The 22,726-nt window shown below is 40.2% G+C and overlaps 2 protein-coding genes across 2 annotated transcripts; both read left to right on the top strand.

The window, feature by feature from the left end:
• Positions 1 to 2,278: 2,278 nt before the first annotated feature.
• LOC137290499 (glycogen-binding subunit 76A-like) lies at positions 2,279 to 21,141 on the top strand. Its single transcript, XM_067821478.1, has 2 exons — positions 2,279 to 2,621; positions 19,519 to 21,141. The coding sequence occupies exon 2, from the start codon at positions 19,539 to 19,541 to the stop codon at positions 20,574 to 20,576; it is 1,038 nt and encodes a 345-aa protein (XP_067677579.1). The 5' UTR covers positions 2,279 to 2,621; positions 19,519 to 19,538; the 3' UTR covers positions 20,577 to 21,141.
• LOC137292111 (uncharacterized) lies at positions 5,884 to 7,125 on the top strand. Its single transcript, XM_067823652.1, has one exon. It carries the CDS (start codon positions 5,884 to 5,886, stop codon positions 7,123 to 7,125), a length of 1,242 nt encoding a protein of 413 aa, XP_067679753.1.
• Positions 21,142 to 22,726: the final 1,585 nt, after the last annotated feature.

Below are 22,726 nucleotides of genomic sequence, written 5' to 3'. Positions count from 1 at the left end.
TACGTTTCACCATAGCAATACTATCTTCAATTTCTTTTACTGTGATTTGACCCGATAATAGTTCATCATTAAGGGTCTGGTTATTACAATGGTCACATGAATGAGAATGTAAGAAATCCCACTGTCTGGCTCAGGACAAAGTAACGATGTGAAGCACGATAACCAGATATCTGGAGAAATGCCACTTTGTATTCTCCTACCACATCAGGGATTTCAAAGACTTCCAAAACGATTTACAGTTTCTATACCTTGCTGCAATGCATACATCATCTACATTTTCCTTATCGTAATTATCATTTTTAAGTTGACAACACCTCTTAAATTCACGCTTTGCTGACAAGTATTTATTTAAATTTAACTGACACTTAGATTATGCTTTCAGCTTATAATTCTTTTAATAAATACGACAGTCTTGATCAAACCATGGCGGCTGTTCTCTGTGTTTATTTGGGCTGGTATCAAACAATGACCTAGTTGGGGAACAATATATCAAAATATCACCTATTTTCTTAGCAGCCTGGTTAATATCGACATGTAGTAATGTACCAAAATTTTCAAATATACTTGACTAGATGGTTTGCATGTGGCAGTTATTATATTCTGTGACAAAGGCGTCAGGAAGTCCGTATCTCGGTACACGGGGTAGAACAGGGGGATCTGTACACGCAGAATCATCGGAATCTAGACCCGAAAATAGGCTGGATAAGACGATAACAATTGGCATATGGTCCGACTCAGTGCACTCAGGTATTTGGAAATCTTGAAAGTAACCGAACATCTCAGTGGACAAAATACAATAGTTCACAACACTTGTACCCATATTGGAAATGTATGTATACAAACGAGAAGCAGCTGGGTTACAACGCCCATTGTGTGTACCAAACAGTTTACACAATTCGAGCAAGCATCTCCCATATTTATTTGTAATATCATCTTCTGAGTTTCGAGGTTTTTCAAAACTGTCCGTGTTATATGTGTCATCAACTGGAAGGTATTGACTGCCATCGTCAGTAATAAATTCAAGATCTGACCCAGTTCTCGCATTTAGGTCACCGCACTAAACAAATTTATTGGAATCCCCATAATCACGCTTAATATGCAACAGTCTGTTTTGCAGACGGTCAATACCATTGTCTTCAGATATTTAATACTCAGAAGACTTTTCAGCATGAATATATATGAACACAACAAATATATTTTCACTAGTCAGGGGAAACCGGTGATTAACTACCTTCAGTATAATGATATTATCACAGTGTGCATATACCCTTTCTAAAGCATTTTCAATGCTTTGGCGGATCACCACACACATGCCACCTGACAGTCTACCTCTTGCGTACTGTCGTTTTGCGTTACAGTAGTGAAGTACAAACCCGGTAAATGCGCCCTCTTGTGCAGTTGACGATAAATCTTAACTCACTCACTCACACGCACTCTCTCTCTCTCACTCACACACACGCGCTCTCTCTCTCACACACACACACATACATACATACACACACACATATACATACATACATACATACATACATACATAAATACATACATACATACATACACACACATACATACATACATACATACATACATACATACATACATACATACATACATACATACATACATACATACACACACATTTTCAAAGCACGCTACACAGACACGTCGCACCATATATACTACCTGTATATATTCAGGGAGACTATATACAGATGGGGGAGAGGGGTACTCCTCGAAAAAAACCTGAATGTATGTGACCAGTGTAGTGACCAATATACGCTCTTTAACATGTTTTGTGGGGATGGCCGTGGTGTATCATTTATTCTTTCATTCATTCACATATGTACATATTTCTTTTCATTCATGTACTTATTTCTTTTCATTCTTTATCTTTCTTTCTTTCATTCATTCACATATAGTTCGTGCTCTTAATTCTTACTATAATTCATTCATTCATTCATACATACATTGTAAATTTCCTGCTGATACAATAAACTGGCTGAAGTTCTGTTAAACACAGTTGGTGTTGCGCTGGGAACGAGCCAAGTCACTGTGAGCATGACGAGGCACACGTTAGTTAGTTCAATTGGTAAAGAAAGCAAACGAGTGATCTGTCCCTGTTGTAGACTATCCCTGATAAATAGTATGATTGTTCGGTCCCTCAAGCGTAGGCCACAGGCGGCACAATGTTACACGGCAGTTCGTCACACATACACTGAAATGTAGAAGTAGTTCCCTTTGATCTTTTGACCTACTAGAGTTCATGTGACGTCACATTACCTTTGCAATACTCAAGGTCGTTGATTCACCTTGTGTGACTTTAAGGCAGGAAACACGCTCTCTCATGACAGAGGGAATCCAGTGTGACATCCATCGTTTGGGGTGCCTCGAATCGTGCGGATGAATGACTTGACAAAGCGGACACTATGACAGGCGAAGCGAGCGTCGACATCTAACATGAGAGGAAAACCCTACCCCGAGCCATGTGTCCTTGTGACGGTCAGCTGGGAATCTATAAATGGTTCATTCGGCGTGCCTGGTTTGTCGTGATATTACATCCCGTCCTTGACTGCTCGATGTGATACACACTGCGACTTCCTATTTGATCATACGACAGGCAGGTATGTGCTTGATTGAAGTGAACTTTACAAAATATATAACTGAAACGGGATAATAGATTTGCTAACACATATTTAGACTAGCTCTGTCTGATAATTATTATTTTATGTAAGAATATTCATACACACATTGGGCCTTATAACATATCTGTCTATCTTTATTATATATATGGCTATGTCGTGATGTATACTATCTAACCACCTACCTACCTATCTATCTATTCATCTATATTATGTATCATTTTATCTATCCACCCATCCACCCATTCTCTCTCTCACTCTCATATATCCGTGTATGAGAGAGAGAGACTTTGTGTGATAGAGAGAATGAGAGTGAGAGTGTAGTCATGTGAGGCATGTGTACATGATACAATACAGAAAGTGGGAAACATCTGACTTAAAATGTATCTAGAGCGTAGTTTGCCAATACATGTATTACCGGACAATGTGACTCGTTGCAGCTGATAGGTAAAATAATGAGTGTTTCCTGCTATCTGATTGGTTAATTTCCCTTGAACAAAAATTTGACATACCTGAAAATGATGGGGTGAGTGAGTGAGTTACGATTTAACCGGCTTCTTTGTTTAACTGATACGAAACGGCCGTCACCAGTTGAGAGAATGATTTTTGTTCAGTTACGACACTGCTGTTCTCCACATATCTCCAGGTTTTATAGTTTACTTTTGTGTTTCTTAAACACCGAATGGAACTGGCGAACAAGCTTTACAGTTTATATCCACATACCCATACAACACATAATACAAAATATAAAGAATGTGTCGTCGTCGATAGGAACTGTCGTACAAATAACATATACCAATACATTTTACATCAAATACAAGTACAACTGACATCTATGTGAACACAAATAGAGAGTCACGATTTGTTGTGTCTAACTAGCAATTTGTAGAAACATAGATCAATTGTGAGAAGGTTATTGTTAAGTTAATTAGTTTTCTGTGGAAAAGTCAAGCGTTGTGTCTTGATCATAAAATCGTGGACGGATTCGACTGTTTAGTGATTTTCACAGTAAGTTCTTTCTTTCCGTTCACCGAGATCATCATAGACTACAGTGACAAAAGGTCCATCTTCAAGAAGGAAGGAAGACCATAATAGAGTATGGAGTATTTGTGTCTTCCTTGGCTTGGTCATGTCCTCCGTCATTCCCTCCCCTCAGTCCACCCCAACAGGCCGTCATAGCGTGAGAGCGTAATAGCGTAAGCCTGTACTGTGTGATTGTGTGTGATTTGTGTGTGTGTGATGTATGTGTGATGTGTGTGATGTGTGTGATGTGTGTGTGTGTGTGTGTGTGAGTGCGTGATTGTACGATGTGTTCGAATATGCATGATTGCATGAGTAGGTGCTTGCGTCAATATGGTGTCAATAACATTTGTGTGAGTAAAATATGTTAGTAATCTGGAATGTATGTAATAATGCATTCTCTTAATTTATTGTACTATTGCCATAATGTTTGTGATTTTAGTGTCTCGTAGGCCAAAGCTTTTTATGTTTAATATATGTTTGTAATGGACTGCATCTATTGCAAAAGCGTCCGACATTCAACTGAATAATTAACTAACTAGATGTAATTTATCGGTTTTGTGTATCCGACTTTGCGTATTCTGTAATATTGTATAGTACTGGTGAAGTATTAATGAAAGCAATATTTTGTTTCCTTACCGACCCAGATTCTTTGAGAACGACCAAGCGTGATCTATGGATGGATTGTATACATGACAAATACACGGGATGGCCTACAAGTCGGGCCGCGCCACGGTGGGCCAAATATATTATTGGACAATAAACCAATTAATGAGCACCATGCCTACAAATGATTAATGCAGCATACATCCTTGATAATAATGATAATCAATTTTAAGCCACAAACGCATACCATATATAGTTCACTACGAATAAATCGGCTAAAACTCATGAAGACGAGTTTCCTACGAGCTGGCTGACCGAGGTTACGTTTAAAAGTGGAATCGATAAACGAAACATGATTTAATATACATGTATTTGACTTCATTCGGATACAGGGCACGCAAATGTTTCCTACGTCTACATCCAATAAATAACACCCCATAAATTCACTATTCATAGTATTTAAAACATGCATGATATGATCTCTTCCCCACACTCTAAACATCATCTCGACCACAATAGTTCGGCCCGGCTTGGCCCGAGCTCTCAAAACGAGCTTAAACCTTAGAACATGCATCTTCAGTTGTAATTAAATCCATAGATTGGCATCATATCTAGCTAAATATCACTTCATAATGTTATCAAGTGCAACATGTAAAGAAAACTGGCCCCTTAAAGTGAAGCCCTGTTCTCACTTCATTCTCAACATAGCCTCAATCAAAAGTGTTAAAGGTCACATATACTCTAATAGGGTACAAATGCAAAATCACTTGCTGACATCGTTATAGATCAAACCCCGTCATTAAAACTGCTCATTTCGATCTTTAATTACCTTAAATCGACCTTTTTGTCAACAGTGCACAATTCTCAGCCGCAAACGAAATTTCGACCAATCAGAGCGGCGCGTCTCCGTGACGTAATAGTAGGTATAGAAATGGGGTTCTGTGCAGTATTCATCTCCATTTCAGGGGTTAAACTATTTCGTTTCCAGGTGGCGAGCCACCTCCTCGTGGTGGGTGCTGGGTAATGCTAAGAGCTCGCCATCACCTCCGTGTGGATCCGGAGGCATATTTGGTCCACCAACTTGTTTGCCGTGGGTTGCGGCCCAGTGTCGGTGGAGGAAGGGATCCTGGTGGTTGAGGGTAACAGGAGCGTTGGACTGTGTTCCTGTTGCTCAACACACCACTTTGGCCCCGACTTCACCTAGACGGGTGGTAGAACTGGCCCGGTTCTATCAATCGGCTGGTCACGCCAAGCCCTGTGCGTAGTTTTTGCATTTGCACATATTGTATTGTTGGGTCTTGGACTTTCTGATTTTCAGTGTACAGAGTATTTATATATCAATTTGCCTCGAGTCCTACGCCAGAAGGCGGTGGCTCATGGGCCAATCTGGAGATGCTGACCTCTGAATAATGCATGTCTCCGATTTCTTGTCTAGGGCCGAACCAGTCTGACATTAAATTGGTAGATGAATACAGCTATTCATGTCATATTCTCTGGAGTATAACACCCGTGTATCCCTGGTGTCAGCATCTTGGAGATCCGGTGCATATGGACATCGTCCTTGTAGACACTCCGTGGTGGGTGGGGAGCACGGGTGCTGAATACTTTTCCTTTCACCATGTCACAACAACTATCTGGTTCATCTAGAAATGAAAAGAAGAGGCGTTATGACACAGTTGACGAATCTTCAAAAACTATTACTCCAAATGATGACGCCTGGCCTCGTTTCCTTGTAGTTGAGGCTGTTGACTTTCTCCCGATAAAATTAAACCCTTTCGCCATTTCTAAGGCCGTATCCGGGATCTGTGGTGAAGTTAAGAATGTCACCCGTCTCCGCAGTGGTTCACTTCTGGTTGAATGTGCTCGGAGACAGCAATCTATTAATTTGTTATCTGTCAAAACATTTGCCAATATTGAGGTGACTGTGTCCGCACACAGAACTTTGAATTCTTGTCAAGGCGTCATACGTGACAGGTCGCGTTGTCTGTCGGACATGTCAGAAGAGGACATTGCAGCAGAGCTCGTAGATCAAGGTGTGACAGGTGTAAAACGTTTCACCGTCAAGAAAGAAGGCATCATCGTAAAAACTAACACATATCTCTTGACATTTTCTCGCTCATCCATACCTCAATCCATTAAAGCAGGATACTTAAATATCGCAGAGGACGTGTATGTCCCCAGTCCACTCCGGTGCTATAAGTGCCAGAAGTTCGGTCATGGATCAAACTCTTGTCGTGGTTCTGTGATATGTCATCGTTGTAGTGAGAGCCACGACAACAGAGATTGTGACAAGGAGTTGAAATGTGCGAACTGTCATGGTCCACATGGCGCTTCATCAAAATCCTGTCCTGTGTGGCAGAAGGAAAATTCTATAATGAGACTGAAATGTGAAAAAAACGTTTCTTACCTGGAAGCAAAGAAACTTTTCCAAACTCACACCTCAAGCACGTTAAATGTTTCTTATTCTGCAGCTGTCACTCGCTCTGTGTCAACGTCCTCTGTTGCCTGTCAGACAGATTTGACGTGGGTCAAGTCTGGGCAACCTCATGTTTCAGTCTCAGTAGTGAAACCTTCTAGCCCAGTCGTTCAGACTACGTCTGATTCTCAGACTGAGAAACAGCCTGAGGCACAGTCTAAAACTGTCACCAAACAGCAAGCTTCGGTTAATTCATCAAAAACGAAAGGAAAAAAATTAAACAGAAAAGAAACGCCTTCCGTCCCTTTACCTTCAGAGCTTCCTCTGGAGAACCCCTTTGGACCTCTCGACATGGAGGTCACATTGTCCTCACAAACAGAGGACAAGCGGAGGAATAGTTCTTCCTCCCATTCACGAGCGAGATCTCCAATTGAGCCACCATGACTCACTTGTCTGATATAATTCAATGGAATTGCAGAGGATTAAAGAGTAACTTCAACGAAATACAATTACTCATTCAAGATCTTAAACCGTCAGCATTATGTCTTCAAGAGACATATCTTAAAAATACTGATACCTTCACCATAAGACGATTTAGTGATTACCATTCCTTCTCTCCTCCTGGCACTAAAGCTACTGGAGGTGCTTCTATTTTGGTACGTCAGAGTGTCATTCACAACCCCGTTACCCTAAATACGGATCTTCAAGCTGTTGCTATTCGTCTGACACTGCACATTGCTCTGACACTGTGCAGCTTGTATATTCCTCCCTCTTCCAATATTCAACTAAGAGATCTTCAAAATCTGTACGATCAGCTTCCGAAGCCATGTCTCATCATGGGTGATCTTAACGGACACAACCCGCTATGGGGAAGTGTCCATACTAATAGCAAAGGTAAAATTCTTGAAGACTTTATTTCAGATAATAACCTGTGTATATTTAACGATGATTCAGCCACTTATTTACATCCAGCTACGGGAGCATATTCTTCCCTGGATCTGTCATTCTCTGATTCCAACTTGTATAATGAATTTGAATGGATGGTTCATGATGACCTCTGTGGGAGTGACCACTTCCCCACCATTCTTAAAACAATTAACCCTCGTGATGATCCACCTTCGTCAAGAAGAAACTTTGCCAGGGCTGACTGGTTATCATTTGAGGCCATGTGTATTGAAAACTTAAAACATGACGCATTTGTGAACAGCGAAGATCCTATACAATTGTTTTCCGATATAATCAATGCCATTGCTGACCAAACGATACCCCAATCCTCTGTAATTCCACATATTCGTAAACCATGGTTTACTAATGACTGTAAACAGGCCAGGAAGAGTAGGAAGAAAGCAGAAAAGTATTTTCGCCGCCATCCTACAGTTCATAATTTAGATAAAGTAAAAATTGTAAATGCCAAGGCTCGACGCACGTTTAAACTAAATAAGCGTCAGTCTTGGAGGAACTATATTTCTAACATTAATTCACGTACACCTATTTCAAAGGTGTGGAACATGATTCAACGAAAAAAAGGCAAAAGTTCCAAATCTACTGTCCATCATCTGCGGGATGGTGACAGTTACTTAACTGATAAACAGGACATTGCCAACAAGCTTGGTGACACTCTCCAAACATTCTTCCTCGTCTAATTACGTACCGGAATTCCAAAAATATCTGAAACAACAGGAGAAGAAGAAAATAAATTTTACCTCAGACAATGGTGAGGACTATAATGAATTATTCTCATTACATGAGCTCCACACCGCCCTTGAGCAAGCTCATGATACAGCAGCAGGAGCCGATAACATACACTATCAACTCTTGAAACATTTACCGGAATCATGTTTGGAAACACTTTTAAATATTTGTGATTCAATATGGACTTCAGGGAATTTCCCATCTTCCTGGCGTAATGTCATTGTCGTCCCGATTCCAAAACCTGGCCGAGATCATACTGATCCATCTAATTACAGACCAATCTCTTTAACGAGTTGTGTGTGTAAAACCATGGAGCGAATGGTAAATAATCGATTAACTTGGTATCTTGAAACCAATCAACTTATCACAGATATTCAATGTGGCTTTAGGAAACATCGTAGTACCATTGATCATTTGGTACGATTAGAATCCTTTGTTAAGAATGCTCTCATAAATAAACAACATGCAGTATCGATATTCTTTGATCTCGAAAAAGCCTACGATACAACTTGGAAGCATGGCATTCTCAAGGATTTACACGATTTTGGTTTAAGAGGCCTCAATTTATCTCCAACTTTTTAAATGACAGGCAATTTCAAGTCCGCGTGGGCTCTACCCTGTCTGATTATTACAGTCAGGATCAGGGTGTCCCGCAAGGTAGTATTTTGTCTGTCACATTGTTTAGTATAAAGATCAATAGTTTATCCAAGGTTTTAAATGATTCAATAGATGGATCACTCTTTGTGGATGATTTGCATATTTCTTGTCGCGGAAAAAATATGCATACTATTGAGCGGCAACTGCAGATGTGTTTAAATAAAATAGATAAGTGGTGTCTTGAAAACGGCTTTAAATGTTCTAAATCAAAAACCAATTGTATACACTTTTGCCGTCAATACAAACCCCATAAAGATCCAGAACTGTTTTTAAGTGGCACCCCCATCAAAGTTGTCAAGGAAGCTAAGTTCTTAGGTCTCATTTTCGATTCACATTTGACGTTTTTGCCTCATATTAAATATCTAAAAGCAAAATGCCTGAAGGCACTAGATTTATTAAAGGTTGTTTCTAATTCAAAATGGGGAGGGGATCAAACTACCCTCCTTCACTTATATAGATCGTTGGTACGATCGAAACTTGATTATGGCTCCATCGTCTATGGTGGAGCCTGTCAGAGCAACCTAAAATTACTTGATTCCGTCCACCACCAGGGCCTAAGACTTTGTCTTGGGTCTTTTCGAACTTCTCCTGTTGACAGTCTGTACGTTGAGGCCGATGAACCGTCTCTTAACCACCGCCGTATAAAGCTCTCTTTACAATATATTACCAAATTATGTTCTACTGAGTCAAATCCTGCATTTAACTGTGTCTTTAACCCTTTATGAGGATTTGTATAACAGAAAGTCTTCTCTTGTCCCGCCTCTTGGGCTCAGAATTAAGCCATTTGTTGCTGCTGCTGGTATTGAGCTGGACAATATAGCTCCTTCCAGACTTCTTTCTTCTCCTCCATGGCAGTTGGTGAAACCACAAGTCGACCTAGCATTGACCTCATTTAAGAAATCAGAAACCAATGGCTTACAATATAAACAAGAATATTATCAACTTAAAAACAAATATACCAATTACAAATTCATATTTACAGATGGATCCAAGGACGGTGGTACAGTGGATTGTGCCACTGTCATTGGATCCAGGACAATATCTTCTAGAATACCAGATAAAAGCTCTATTTTTACTGCAGAAGCAAACGCGATATTAACGGCTCTTAAGCATATTCAACGACATCCTAAACATAAACAGTGTGTAATCTATTCTGATTCTCTTTCTTGCCTTCAGGCTATAAAAAATGTGTCTTGTAAACATCCACTTTTAATTGAGATTATTCAATTGTATAATGATCTTGCTACTGGCCAATGCGACATCGTCTTTTGTTGGTTGCCCAGCCACGTGGACATTTCTGGAAATACAATGGCCGATCTTGCTGCCAAGGCAGCACTCAACAAATCTATTACACCACTTCTTATCCCTTACTCTGATTTCAAAGCTTGCATTAGAACTTACATCCGTGATCTGATGCAGAAATAGTGGGACACCCAAGTGGGAAGAAATAAATTACACGCCATAAAACCGTATATTGGATATACCCACTTGGGTTGTCAGTCGAGATTTGAAGAGGTCATCATGCGACGATGTCGTATTGGCCACACAAGGTATACCCATGCGTACCTGTTGAAAGGTGAAGATCCTCCGTTTTGTATCCCTTGTGATGAGAGAGTTACAGTCAAGCATATCCTGCTTGGCTGTGTTGAACTATCCATCACAAGGGATAAATATTTCAATGTGAACACACTTCATGATCTTTTTAGCACAGTTAATTATCCTTTAATCATTGGTTTTTTAAAAGAAATAGATTTTCTTGTTGAATTTTGATTAATATGTTCTGCATATAGTTGTATTTTAATGCTTGGTAGTTTATGTTAGTAACTTTGATTGTTTGTGGCTGTACCCTCAAAGGGGGTTGAAGCAGTGTAAAATTATTGTCCCCCGGAGAAGATACGTAAGTCCCGATACTTTCATTGTCAATTTAAATTTACCAACAGTTTTTAATCGTAGTATATTTGTTATTTTAATGTATGGCTAGCATTGTCCAAATTGCTAATGGCTGAAGGGATGGTGTAAATCCAGCTAGGGTCCATGCAGGAAGCTGAGGTACTGTAAGTCCCCATGGTCCCTAGTATGGTGATCTACCTTCAGTTGTTGGCAATCTATAGCCCAATTTTACATTGTGATGTCCAAATTGTTTTGTATTGTTCTATTATTTTTTAGATTTCGACGCTAGTGTTATATTCTCAATGTGATAATCTAGTCATTTTACTGTCCTTCGTTGACAGGTTTTTACTATATGCTCCTCTTCATTTCAATATGTAACATGTTCACGTCACAATATGGCTGCAATATTGCCGATGTGACGTTAAATATTAACTCACTCACTCACTCACTCGTTTCCAGGTTTATACAAACCTGCAGCTGAAATCGCGAAAGCTGTTGAGAAAATACTATATGTTCTCACAATCTACTGTCATTTAGTTTTGTCTCTTGCTTTGCCTAGTTTTCGAGTTACAACCCTTGTTTTAATAGACGATTCTGTCAAAATCACTTGGTGTTATTTGTCATCATTCACTTGATGCTCATTTAATGAATTTATTTAATCTTTCTTTCAAAGATTAACCGCCAATACGTTGATTGATTGCTCATTATTGGCTTACTAAATTACTTTTGAAAAACAAAGATGCACATTATACAATTAGGTGCCAGGTGTCCTATCTTGGATAACCAATGAAACTATAAAGCAATGTGAAAAACCTTAAACGATACATCACGTTTTCGTGTATTAGACTGTTAAAAGACACACCACTTGGGAAATCTGCAGATGAATTATATATCACTTGTTTTTGTGGATATTGATGGATACATTCCTCGAGGAAGGTTATAGGCTGACACTGCTCCTATAACTTTAATTTTAATATTTGCATATTTGTTTTTAATAAGTTGTCGTAGCTATCAACAGAATCATTGTTTTTGTCGTGAAGTGTAATGATGCAGACGACATACACTTGGGCGTGCGTGCGAATTATGATTTATATAGGCAAACTATGAAATGTCTACATATTACATTCCTGTTACACATTCGCAGATCGCTTCTTCTTATTAAGTTTCAAAATGCATACAAGTATTATTATAACAAAACTAGGATTATGAGACCAAGTATAAAGACGTATATTGACAAGTGTCTACATACTGGTGAGTGAACGTTACAAACCAAGTAAATTTAGCAAGTGAAGAAATTTATCGCGCAGTATTTTCACTTCGACCCCGACCTCGCTTAGGTTATGTTACAGCTTGTGTCATGCAAACACCGTTTGGTAATGATTCAAATACATATTTATGTAGTTTTGATTTTCTAACTTGATGAGAACAAACCATAATCTCATTAATTCAAATGGATTTAACTTCTCGATTTTCAAAAATGGCGGCGCCCTGTCTGAAGATGAATGCTATTTAAGTTTGTTTTGACCGACTTACAAAAGCAAAATTACTTTCTACTTATAGTAAAATATGTATTTTATTGATGGACATTAGGATTTTACATGACATTGCTTATAACATAACAATTTCACTCTTGGAAGCGGTCAATATAAGGGGTCAATGTAATATTACTTACGATAATATTGTCACTTCGACCACAACCTCGTTCCCGAGGAAGAAAGCGTTATATCCATGCAAAATCCTTTTGGTCAGCACTGTGTAGTACGCAGTCTTGATTTTATAAAGTCATGAAACTTGAACTCCATTTTCTATCCTGGAAGCATGTTGTTGCCCCTGGAGGTTCAGATGTAAACAACCTCCAGGGGCATGACTCCTCACTCCTCTGCAGTGACAGTCTTTTCCTAAAGAAATAAGCTATAGCTCCAACAACACCTCATACCTAAACGCATTCAACAAGGGTGGACAAAGATGGATAAGTATAAAAATGTAATAGTAGGAACTAAAAACAAAACTCACCGAGACGGGTGCTTCTTCGAACGACGCCATGTTTTGCTGCGTGAGTTTCCGTTCGCCACCGACAAATCACGGATGTGCGCCGAAAAATCTCCGAAGACGGCCGAGTGTGTTTCAAGTATTACCGACATTGCTTCCGATATGGCCGATGTGTTTCAGTTATTACCACTAATTTGCCGACATGGCTGCAATTGTTTCGCGAGTGGGCTGCGTTTGTTTACATTTGAGATGCAATTCCTTCAAATTTGCTGTGATTCCTTCAATTACTTAGGGGGCCCTGAACAACAGGGTTATTTTTTTTTTAAAAAATGGTGTTTCGTTCACGACTAACCAGAAGTCTTTCATATGCAGTGATAAAAAGAGTACCAAGCAATTGAGTTTAGTGGTCCTTTAAGTCTCTGTTCGGTCTCTGTCCGACTTGGCCCGAGTTTCTGATACTGTTTCTTTATTGAGAATGTATAGAAAATATGGTTCACTTCAAGCAACGTGTGTGTTTCAAATACAACGCTTTGAAACTCTGTAAAGACGTATTTCGGTAGATATGATACTAAACTATGGATTTAAGTAGAATTTAAGATACATCTGTAAGGTGCTTTTGAGAGGTCGGGCCAAGTCGGGCCGAACAGAGACTTAACACTTTTGGTCGAGGCTATGTTGGAAAGACAGGTAATTCACTTTAAGGGACCGGTTATCTTTACATGTTGCATTTTGTAACACTACAATGTGATGTGTAGGTAGATATGATACTAATCAGTGGATTTGAATACACTTCAAGATACATTTGAGAGACGAAAGACACTTTTGACGGAACGTGCATGGAAAGCCGGACCGAACGCTTGTGATACAGTGTGTATGTTGAGACTATATAGAAAAGAGTGCTGCGCTTTGAGGAAACGTGTTTGCACATGGTCTGCTAAGTGTTATTTAGGTAGGTATTATTGGATTTTGTCGGTCATGTGTAGTAGTAAATTTAAGCATTTGCGTATTGGCAGACTATTTGATTTTTGCTGGATTTATGCTTTTTAGAATACAGTGGCAATACATACGATTTTTGCGCTTGCGAATGCATTTTTCTTTTTTATCCTTTATAACATATTACAAAATGTTGCGATTTAATCATGTCACAGTTGCCCACTGGCTCTAGCCAATGCCCGCTCCTCTTTAACATACACATCCTCTGCTGATTCAGCATGAGACAATAATGGTTAATTAGGAAACCCCAACTGTTTTAATTAAGGAAAGAAATGCTGTAAAAACACTGTCACTTCCTGCCCAGAACCCTAGGATGTTACACCTCACTCGCTAAGAGAAGTAAGTAACCTTCTCACACAGACATATCAAGGACAACACATAACAACAAGACAATGTCTTTTCCCTGGGACTCTCGGTATGTTATCAGTGTTGGTTTTTCATCGTTAACTATACATTTTCAGCCAAACCATACTTGGAATTCTAGCTACCCAAAATCCGCAGATTTCGTTTGAATATTCTGCAATCCATTTTCAAGAGTACCCGGTGGCACGCCCGGCCAGACTTTTCTTGGCCCGACTTTCTTGGCCACCCCCAAATACTCTCGAAAGCGGTGGCTGTTATGCTCCAATACACAAGACCGAGATACGGCTTTTTCGGCGCTTTGCGTAAATGACGTAAATGAACGCGAAGAAACAGAAAACGCCATCGTTCCGCACCGTAGTCTTGTCTTAGCAAGTTATGCAGAAATACTCAACAAACTGAGATGGAATTCGGTATGTGGATTAAAACACAATAGCTTGAAAATCTCTCATGAGTTCGAATGGCAAAGTAATATCTTCTCACTGATGAAGAAGTAAGAATATACTTCGAAACGTCGTGACTCTTCACAATGAAGAAGTTGTCATCCATAAAAAACTTGTGTCTTTAAAGTAATATCTGTTCAAGTCATGATGATGTGAAAAGCGGAGAAAGTTCTATGGTATACAACTTCTTACAACTGAAACGGCGTTTTGGTGTAGCTGTTGAAATCGGTATCAAGCAAGTGATGTCTACGGGGTATTCCTCTAAGTTAGACCTTTGCTTTGGATCAAGGTTAAAATCGTTAGGTGAAGTGACAACGGTGGTGTTTTAAGTGAGTAGACAATGGTTTTCTACAAAATATATGTGTTCATCCTGGAAACGAAATAAAACACGTGTACCAGAATGTGAGTGAATCGATGTTAACGAGTTCACTCTCTGACTTTCACTGTTAATGACTTATTCAGTTTCTTAATAAAACTGCATGCAACATGAATGTTGGAAATGACAGTTTTAAGGATAGTTTATAAAAAGATAGAAAGGTAAACGTAAAATCAATCTTGAATGTATATACTGAGTCAAAAAAGAAACTTCACAAATAATATGTTTTAAAAAAAACAATGAATAATTTTACTTTGATGATACATCTATGTATCCGAAATGGGATCCCCATCTTTCGACTCTAGAAAAACGTTGGCAAAACCCACTCAAACCCATCCATTCGTCGTGCAAATGACGTTAGTGCCAAATCAGGTTTTGCACGTGCACGATGGCGTGATCTTCGCATCGAAGTTTTGTTCATTTGCACTTATTTGCATTGGCCTTAAGATTTGAAAAAAACCAACACTTTTAAACCACAGTTCTAACGGTACTTTAAATGCCACGATTGCCAAATGTGCAACGTGAACGTGCCTTTGGCGGGAAGATCAGTTATTGACGTCGCAAGAGCAATGGGATGCAGCCGACTTGCGAGGTCGTCTACAAAAAAACCGGCACCACTTCTGATCGCCCAAGGTCGGGTCGTTCACGCAGAAGACTGTCTAATGGTCCTACTTCACCTGTGTGACAGATTTCTGCCGGCTACCAGAGCTGAGATGTTTAGAGGTCAACTGTCTTCATAGATCATTCGAACTTGGTTTCGGGCTGCCAATCTCCATTCTCGGCCAATACTGACACCATCCTACCATCTCATGTTGTTTTATTGTGCCTTGAAGAAAGAATGTGAAGTTATTTTATGACTATATTATGTATTCCTCGCAGCCTAATACAAAGATTACTTTAATACATATTAACAGTTTAAACTAATTGCTTCAAGTAATCGTGACTGGGTTGGCAAGCATAAACATGCATATCAATGCTGCTCCATAGCAATGATATAATCACATAACATACAAGATATATAATCTTGTATGTTATGCATGCATGCATGCATGTATGTATGTATGATTGTTCGGTCCCTAAAGCGAAGGCCACAGACGACAGTGCGTCACGTATGCATTGACATATACAAGTAGTTCCCTTTGATCTTTTGACCTACCAGAGTTCATGTGACGTCACATTATCTTTGCAATACTCAAGGTCGTTGATTCACCTTGTGTGACTTTAAGGCAGGAAACACGCTCTCTCATGACAGAGAGAATCCAGTGTGACATCCATCGTTTGGGGTGCCTCGAATCGTGCGGATGAATGACGTGACAAAGTGGACACCACGACAGGCAAAGTCAGCCACGACATCTAACATGAGAGGAAAACCATCCCCCGAGCCAAGTGTCCTTGTGACTGTCTATCTATCTATCTATCTATCCACACATCCATTTCTCTCTCTCGCTCTCGTTATATATGCGTGCATGTGTGTGTGAGAGAGTGATAGAGAGAATGAGAGTGAGGGTGTAGCCTGCGTGTATACATGATACAATACAGAAAGAGGGAGAAATTCTGATTTACTTCATCTGAAGCGTATTTTTGCCGATATTACCAGGCAATATGACAAGTTACTGCCCTTTGAAAAAACAGTGAGTGTTTCTTGCAATCTGATTGGTTAACTGCCCTTGTGGAATAGTGCTCGACATACCTGAAAACGTTGGGGTGAGTGACTGAGTGAGTTACTATTTAACGTTAACGTCAGATCGGCAATATTTCAGCCATATCGTGACGAGAAGATATTATATGTTGTAAAAACCTGTCAATGAAGGACAGTAAAACAACTAGAATATCACAAGTAGAATTAAAACTAGCATTGATGTTCGCCAACAACAAAAGGTTGATCAGCATAATTAGGACCATGAAAACTTACGGTATCTTTGCTACCTGCTTGGACTTTATTTGGATCTACACCGTCCCTGAATGTTTCGGGACTTTCGTGGGATTGTCCTCTCAGGAGGACAACACGTTTACAATACTTTGCCTAACCCACCCCTATAGCAGCAAAATTAGCCATTGTGTTACCAGAAATGCCAACGTGGACTAACAACTAACAAACTAACAAACAAAACTAACAAAAGATGATGTCGAATTGGCAGTGGCAAGATCATTATATATTTCAATAATTTCTAGTGAAAGTGGATATTTTCAGGTGAAGATTTTTATAGAGTTTTATAGAGAGTTTTTTTTATAGAGAGTCAGAGAAGAGAGTCTTCTGATCCCCACCCTATTTGGAATTTGAAACTAAATTCACTTTTAGCACATCCAGTGCCTTCAGGCATTTCGTCTTTAACTGTTTGCGTTAGAAAGGAGCTCCATCCAGTACTAAATCTGGGTCTTTATATAGCTTATACTTTCAGCACCGTGAGTTTGACCAAGGGCTGTACGCAGCTCATGAAGGGGAAAAGTTCATTACAGTCCACTCCGTTATCTGAATTTCTTAAAGGCTATTAAATAATTAGACGAAGAGGAATGTTTAGCAAACGTTTCACCAATTGTATTGGCAATATCTGAGGTTTCAGTGAGAAAAGTATCACCCTCCTTGAGATGGTGAACACTGTATTTCGATCCTTTACCTGCACCATATTCCAAACCGTAGGAATTGGTGTTTTGATTTTGATTAGTTTTGCCATGACTGTCGTTTGTCGCTGAAAGTGCGCCGAGCCTTGGCATCAGAAATTGAAAATTGATTCAAAATGTGGACAGTTGGATGGCGATGGAACCACGATTGTACAGTTTGTGGTCTACTTGTGGCTCCCCACCCACCATGGAGTGTCAACAAGGACAATGTCATATGTGTGTGGACCGCCAATTAGCGGCACCACGGATACCAAGAGAGTATACTCCAGCAGTAGCACTGAATATAATGTACTACCAGATTGGCCCCTGAACATTGCTATCTGGGAAAATGAAGACTCTTGCAAAATTTATAATGAGCATATTTTGCAAAACAGTTTGATAAACAAACTGGGTCAACACCTAAAGTAAACAGTCAATTTAGTCATAGAGTTTATGCACAAGCACATAGAGTTCAAGCACAGGGTTTGGCATGACCAGTCTAGTGACTGAACCGGGCTCATTCAACCACCTTGTGAAGTAAGGTCCGAAGTGGTGTGTTGGGCAAAGGAACGTTGTTCCAGACTCCAGTTGCCCTAAACTACCGGGATCCCATCGTCTACCGACACAGAGGCGTAACCCACGGCAAACAGATTGCCCAATTCGGTCTTAGGACCAGCAATGGGATGCTGTGGACTATTATTTGCCCGGGTCCACAACGGGGGTTTGAAGAGCTCTTAGCGTTACCTAGCACCAACCACAAGGAGGATGCTCTTCACGGGTGCCTGAAAACGATGGCGTGAAAATCTTGTCCACCGAGCATCCCTCCACAGTCCCGTTTTGCTGAGGTTGAAGAGAATGGCATAAGAATTTTTAAACAAACTAAAAGGAAGTTACATGTTAGTTACCTTCCTTTCGTTATTGACTGTCATTCGGCTTCTAAACACCATTATCAAAGGAACAAATATAAATATAGCTATTATTTCTCAAAAATAACTTTAAAAATGATATACATCTGATCTAACACGGATTGATAATATTATGACATACTGAAATGTAATAAAAATACACACTGATCGGCAATCATGATATGGCACTAATACAGTCTAGGAAGACACAGACAGAAACCGAAACATATCAAAACAATTAAAGATGTTGACATCATTGTCTGTCCGATTTCATCCTTCTAACCTTACAAATCCCAAATGAATACCAATAATGAATCGTTCTTTCAAAATCTGCCGTCGATATCCGAGATTCTGTTTAGTACACCTCACGATGCGTTGGCAACAGTCGTCACTCTGCTATGCCAAGCCGGAAACGTTTACTGCACCGAATTCAGCAGTGTACAGAAGACGTCTGGTGCCAGTCTGACAAATTGTGCCACCGCATTGCCGCACAATTCCTTCGTGCAATGAGTGTATTTTAGGTACATAATAAAGCGGTAGGACTAAGTTAAAGATATGTACACGAGTGTCCATATCATTGGGAGAAGATGACCTCCCAATGCTACTGTCCGCTGAAACTGGAGCAATTCCCTTCGGCAACCTCTGTGTCTATCCCTCTCCATGTCTCTGACTCTTGTTCAGTCTCTTCTTCAAGTCTTCTGTCCACTGCTGGTCCTGCTGTTTTTCTGGTTGTCTTCTTCTTGACCCAACGTAGTCAAATATTTAGTGTTTGAAACCTACTGCTAACACCGTCGGTCTTAAACTAAATTTGCCCATGTCGAATGCCAGTTAATCCCGAACGTATGACAAATCAAACTGTTTATCTTCCACTTGATAATTTCATATGCATCTACAAAAACTTCTTGGTATCTTCATCTATAATTTTCTTTTACAGGTTACCATCTACCAGCCACCATGAACGGGCATAGGGAAGAAGATATGGCTTACTTTCTTCCACGTAGTTTGTCGTATGTTCAGGATGGCTGTGTGGACGAATATAGTGTCAGCTCGGCATTCGTCCAGAACCCTGGAGAATCCCGTCAACCAAGGAAAGATCGCAGCCAGTTTATCCGTCTTTTCGAAGCGATGGCTGAAGAAGGGGAAGCCATATATAACAAGGAAATCGAGGAAATTGGGTCTTCCGCGAGCCGGAAGGAAACAAAACGTGTGTGTGAGACGAATGCTCCCAGGGCAGCTACAGGATGTGGGCCTGAAGTGGACGACTATAACAATAGGATAGAAGCTTTTCTCAAATTTATGTCTTCAAAAGGTCCTGTGTACAGAGATACAGAACGTAAATTTTATAGGAGTGAGTTAAGAAAATCCTCGTCCCTTAAGACAAACAAGACTCCCCCAGGAACACCTGGAAGCAGAAAGAAAGTTGTCCGTTTTGCGGACGCAATGGGTTTAGATCTGAATTTTGTGCGAAACATTGCCAACGTTGACATCCCACCCAAAGTACCAGCGTCTGCCCTGGCCGACCTGCGTGCAGGACTAGAGGAGGACAGACGTGCAACAGGGAGCAGCTTTCTCACTGCCTGCTTTTCCCAGCCCGGAGCTGGAGTAGACTTTAAGAAGAAGGTTCTTGCTCAAAAGGTGTGTTTGGAGAATGCTGTGATCGAAGGGGTGACAATCACAGGCGTGATCAGGGTGGCGAACATTGCATTTGACAAAACGGTACAGGTGCGCTACAGCACCGACAGATGGACCACCTTTCACGACATAGACGCATCTTATGTCCTGAACTCTTGTGATGGACCAACGGACAGATTCTCTTTCAGCATTGTGGCACCAGCAGTCTTTGACGTAGGATTCAGGTTGGAATTCGCCATCGCCTATTACACAATCTGTAATGTGTTCTGGGACAACAATTGTGGTATGAACTACGCATTTGAATGTTTTGCAAAGACAGTCCCTACGGAAGCAGAAAATACTTGGATGTCTTTTTTGTAAGGGGTAAACAGCATTTGTTTCTGAATGTGATTGAAGCGTGTTACTATACACTATACACTATCGTTGTTTATAATCCAAAGTTGACGATCTTTGGTTTGTCAGCAATCTTCCCTTGGGTCTAAACAAAGAGAAAACGGTTTAAGACACTTTCCACACTTCGGGCCTCCCCCCTCCCAGCTTCCTGATAAAACCGGCACAGGCAAAAATCCGTTTCGACATGCGTGTGTGTATATTTACGCCGCACTCAACAATTCACGCAGCAATATTCTAGCTATATGGCGGCGCTCTGTGAATGTGGTCCAGGCAATCCTGTGATCAACAACATCGTTCTGCTCAACTGAGACACGATGACATGTGTCATTACTGTGGCATCACATCATGTGGCTTACTGTAAATCCATTCTAAACCGGATGTTCACGGGTCCGTCTTTAGTGTCTCAGTTACACAGAGATGATCGTGCTTGTAAATGGTCTGTGTACAGCAAACAATGTGTTTCAGATGAGTGTGCATTTTCATTAAAAGTCATTGAACTGATATATGCTTAATAAAATGTGATATCATTTGTGGTATTGAGTTCTACCTTGTGTCATAACCGTGATATTTTTTTGTTCAAAATGTAATGTCATGGCTTAGACAGAGCTGAAACAATATGTGTGTGTGTATGTGTGTGTGTGTGTGTGTGTGTGTGTGTGTGTGTGTGTGTGTGTGTGTGTGTGTGTGTGTGTGTGTGTGTGTGTGTGTGTGTGTGTGTGTGTGTGTGTGTGTGTGTGTGTGTGTGTGTGTGTGTGTGTGTGTGTATCAATTAGTAAGAAAGAATACACAAACAAATATCGAACCTCAGTGTCTGAAAACTTTGACTGCATCTGGTCATTTTGAAGGCTTGGTCACGGCAGATGCTGGGTAAACTTACATATCGACTGGAGCTATTACGACGGCTGATTTATTATAAAATGAAATTGTTATTCTACTATCAAAGTGTCTGTTACTAACACTTGACTGTAATTAAAATGTGTGTAGCAGATGAAGGGGAAGACTTCCCATAAACTGCCGAAAGCCTTTCTTCAATGTTCTTCGCTGAGTTTCCTTCAAGAAAAAAATTAATTACTGCTCTATACTCAATTTTATTCATTTTCACTGCCGTGAGGGTGTCTCTTTCTGTCAGTGTGAGCTGTTCAATCACTTCTGAGAGTAGGATACCAAAACTTATATATCATATCAGCTACACACCAAGGTTCAATGTCGTACCATAGGCTGTGACACCTGGGTATGAAAAATGCTCAAGGCTCAAAACTTATTGACATCCCCTTGTATGTTTTAATTGATTATGTTACTGGTTACATTGTAATTCTGTATTTCCTGATTCATTAGAATATAATGTGGAAATGCATTGTAAAGACGATTTGAACGTTACAGTCTAGTGTTACAGGCATGTCAGCGGGTGTGCCAAGATAAAAACGTTTCATCCCGCATATCCAGTACGGGCATTTTGTTATTCTACTATCAATGTATCTGTTGCTAACACTTCACTGTAATCAAATTGCAACAGATTTGTGTTGGTTGATTCTATAATCCAATTGCGTAACATTTGTTGGGGTCACATTGGATCATCTTGCGTACAGATTTATGAGAAAACATAAATTTGAAATCGACACACCTGGGCAACTCAGTCAACATTCGTGTCTGGTGGTGTGATTTACATAACCATAACATGCTGAGGTCATGGTCTGTGTGCAACCACAACAGTTACATTTGTATTTGACCACGATAGTTACATGTGTGTGACCACAATAATGGAGCTGTGTGTACACTCGGTAGTTACATGTGCGTGTGACCACGATAGTTGCAGCTGTGACCACGATAGTTGCAAGTGTAAGCAACCATTATAGTTACGTCTGTGTGTAACCAACTTATTTGGAGCTGCGTGTAATCAGGCTGATGCATGGTGTAACCATGATCCTTGCAGCTGTGTGTCATCAGGCTAGTTGCACCTGTGGGTAACCACAATAGTTGCAGCTGTGTGTAGCCACAATACTTGCACCGGCGTGTAACCACGGCAGTTGCACCTGTGTATAGCCATGATAGTTGCAGTTGTGTGTAACCATGATACTTGGAGTTGTGTGTAAACAGGGTACTTGCACATATGTGTATCC

Source organism: Haliotis asinina, chromosome 7 (assembly GCF_037392515.1).
Source record: "Haliotis asinina isolate JCU_RB_2024 chromosome 7, JCU_Hal_asi_v2, whole genome shotgun sequence".
In the NCBI taxonomy this organism is placed as follows: Eukaryota; Metazoa; Mollusca; class Gastropoda; order Lepetellida; family Haliotidae; genus Haliotis; species Haliotis asinina.
Note: the sequence above shows the minus strand (reverse complement) of the source record. Positions and strands in the feature narration are given on the sequence as shown.

What these genes read in the sequence shown, in the direction of transcription:
- LOC137292111 (XM_067823652.1), top strand. Translation starts at nt 5,884, where the DNA reads ATGTCACAACAACTATCTGGTTCATCTAGAAATGAAAAGAAGAGGCGT.
- LOC137290499 (XM_067821478.1), top strand. Translation starts at nt 19,539, where the DNA reads ATGAACGGGCATAGGGAAGAAGATATGGCTTACTTTCTTCCACGTAGT.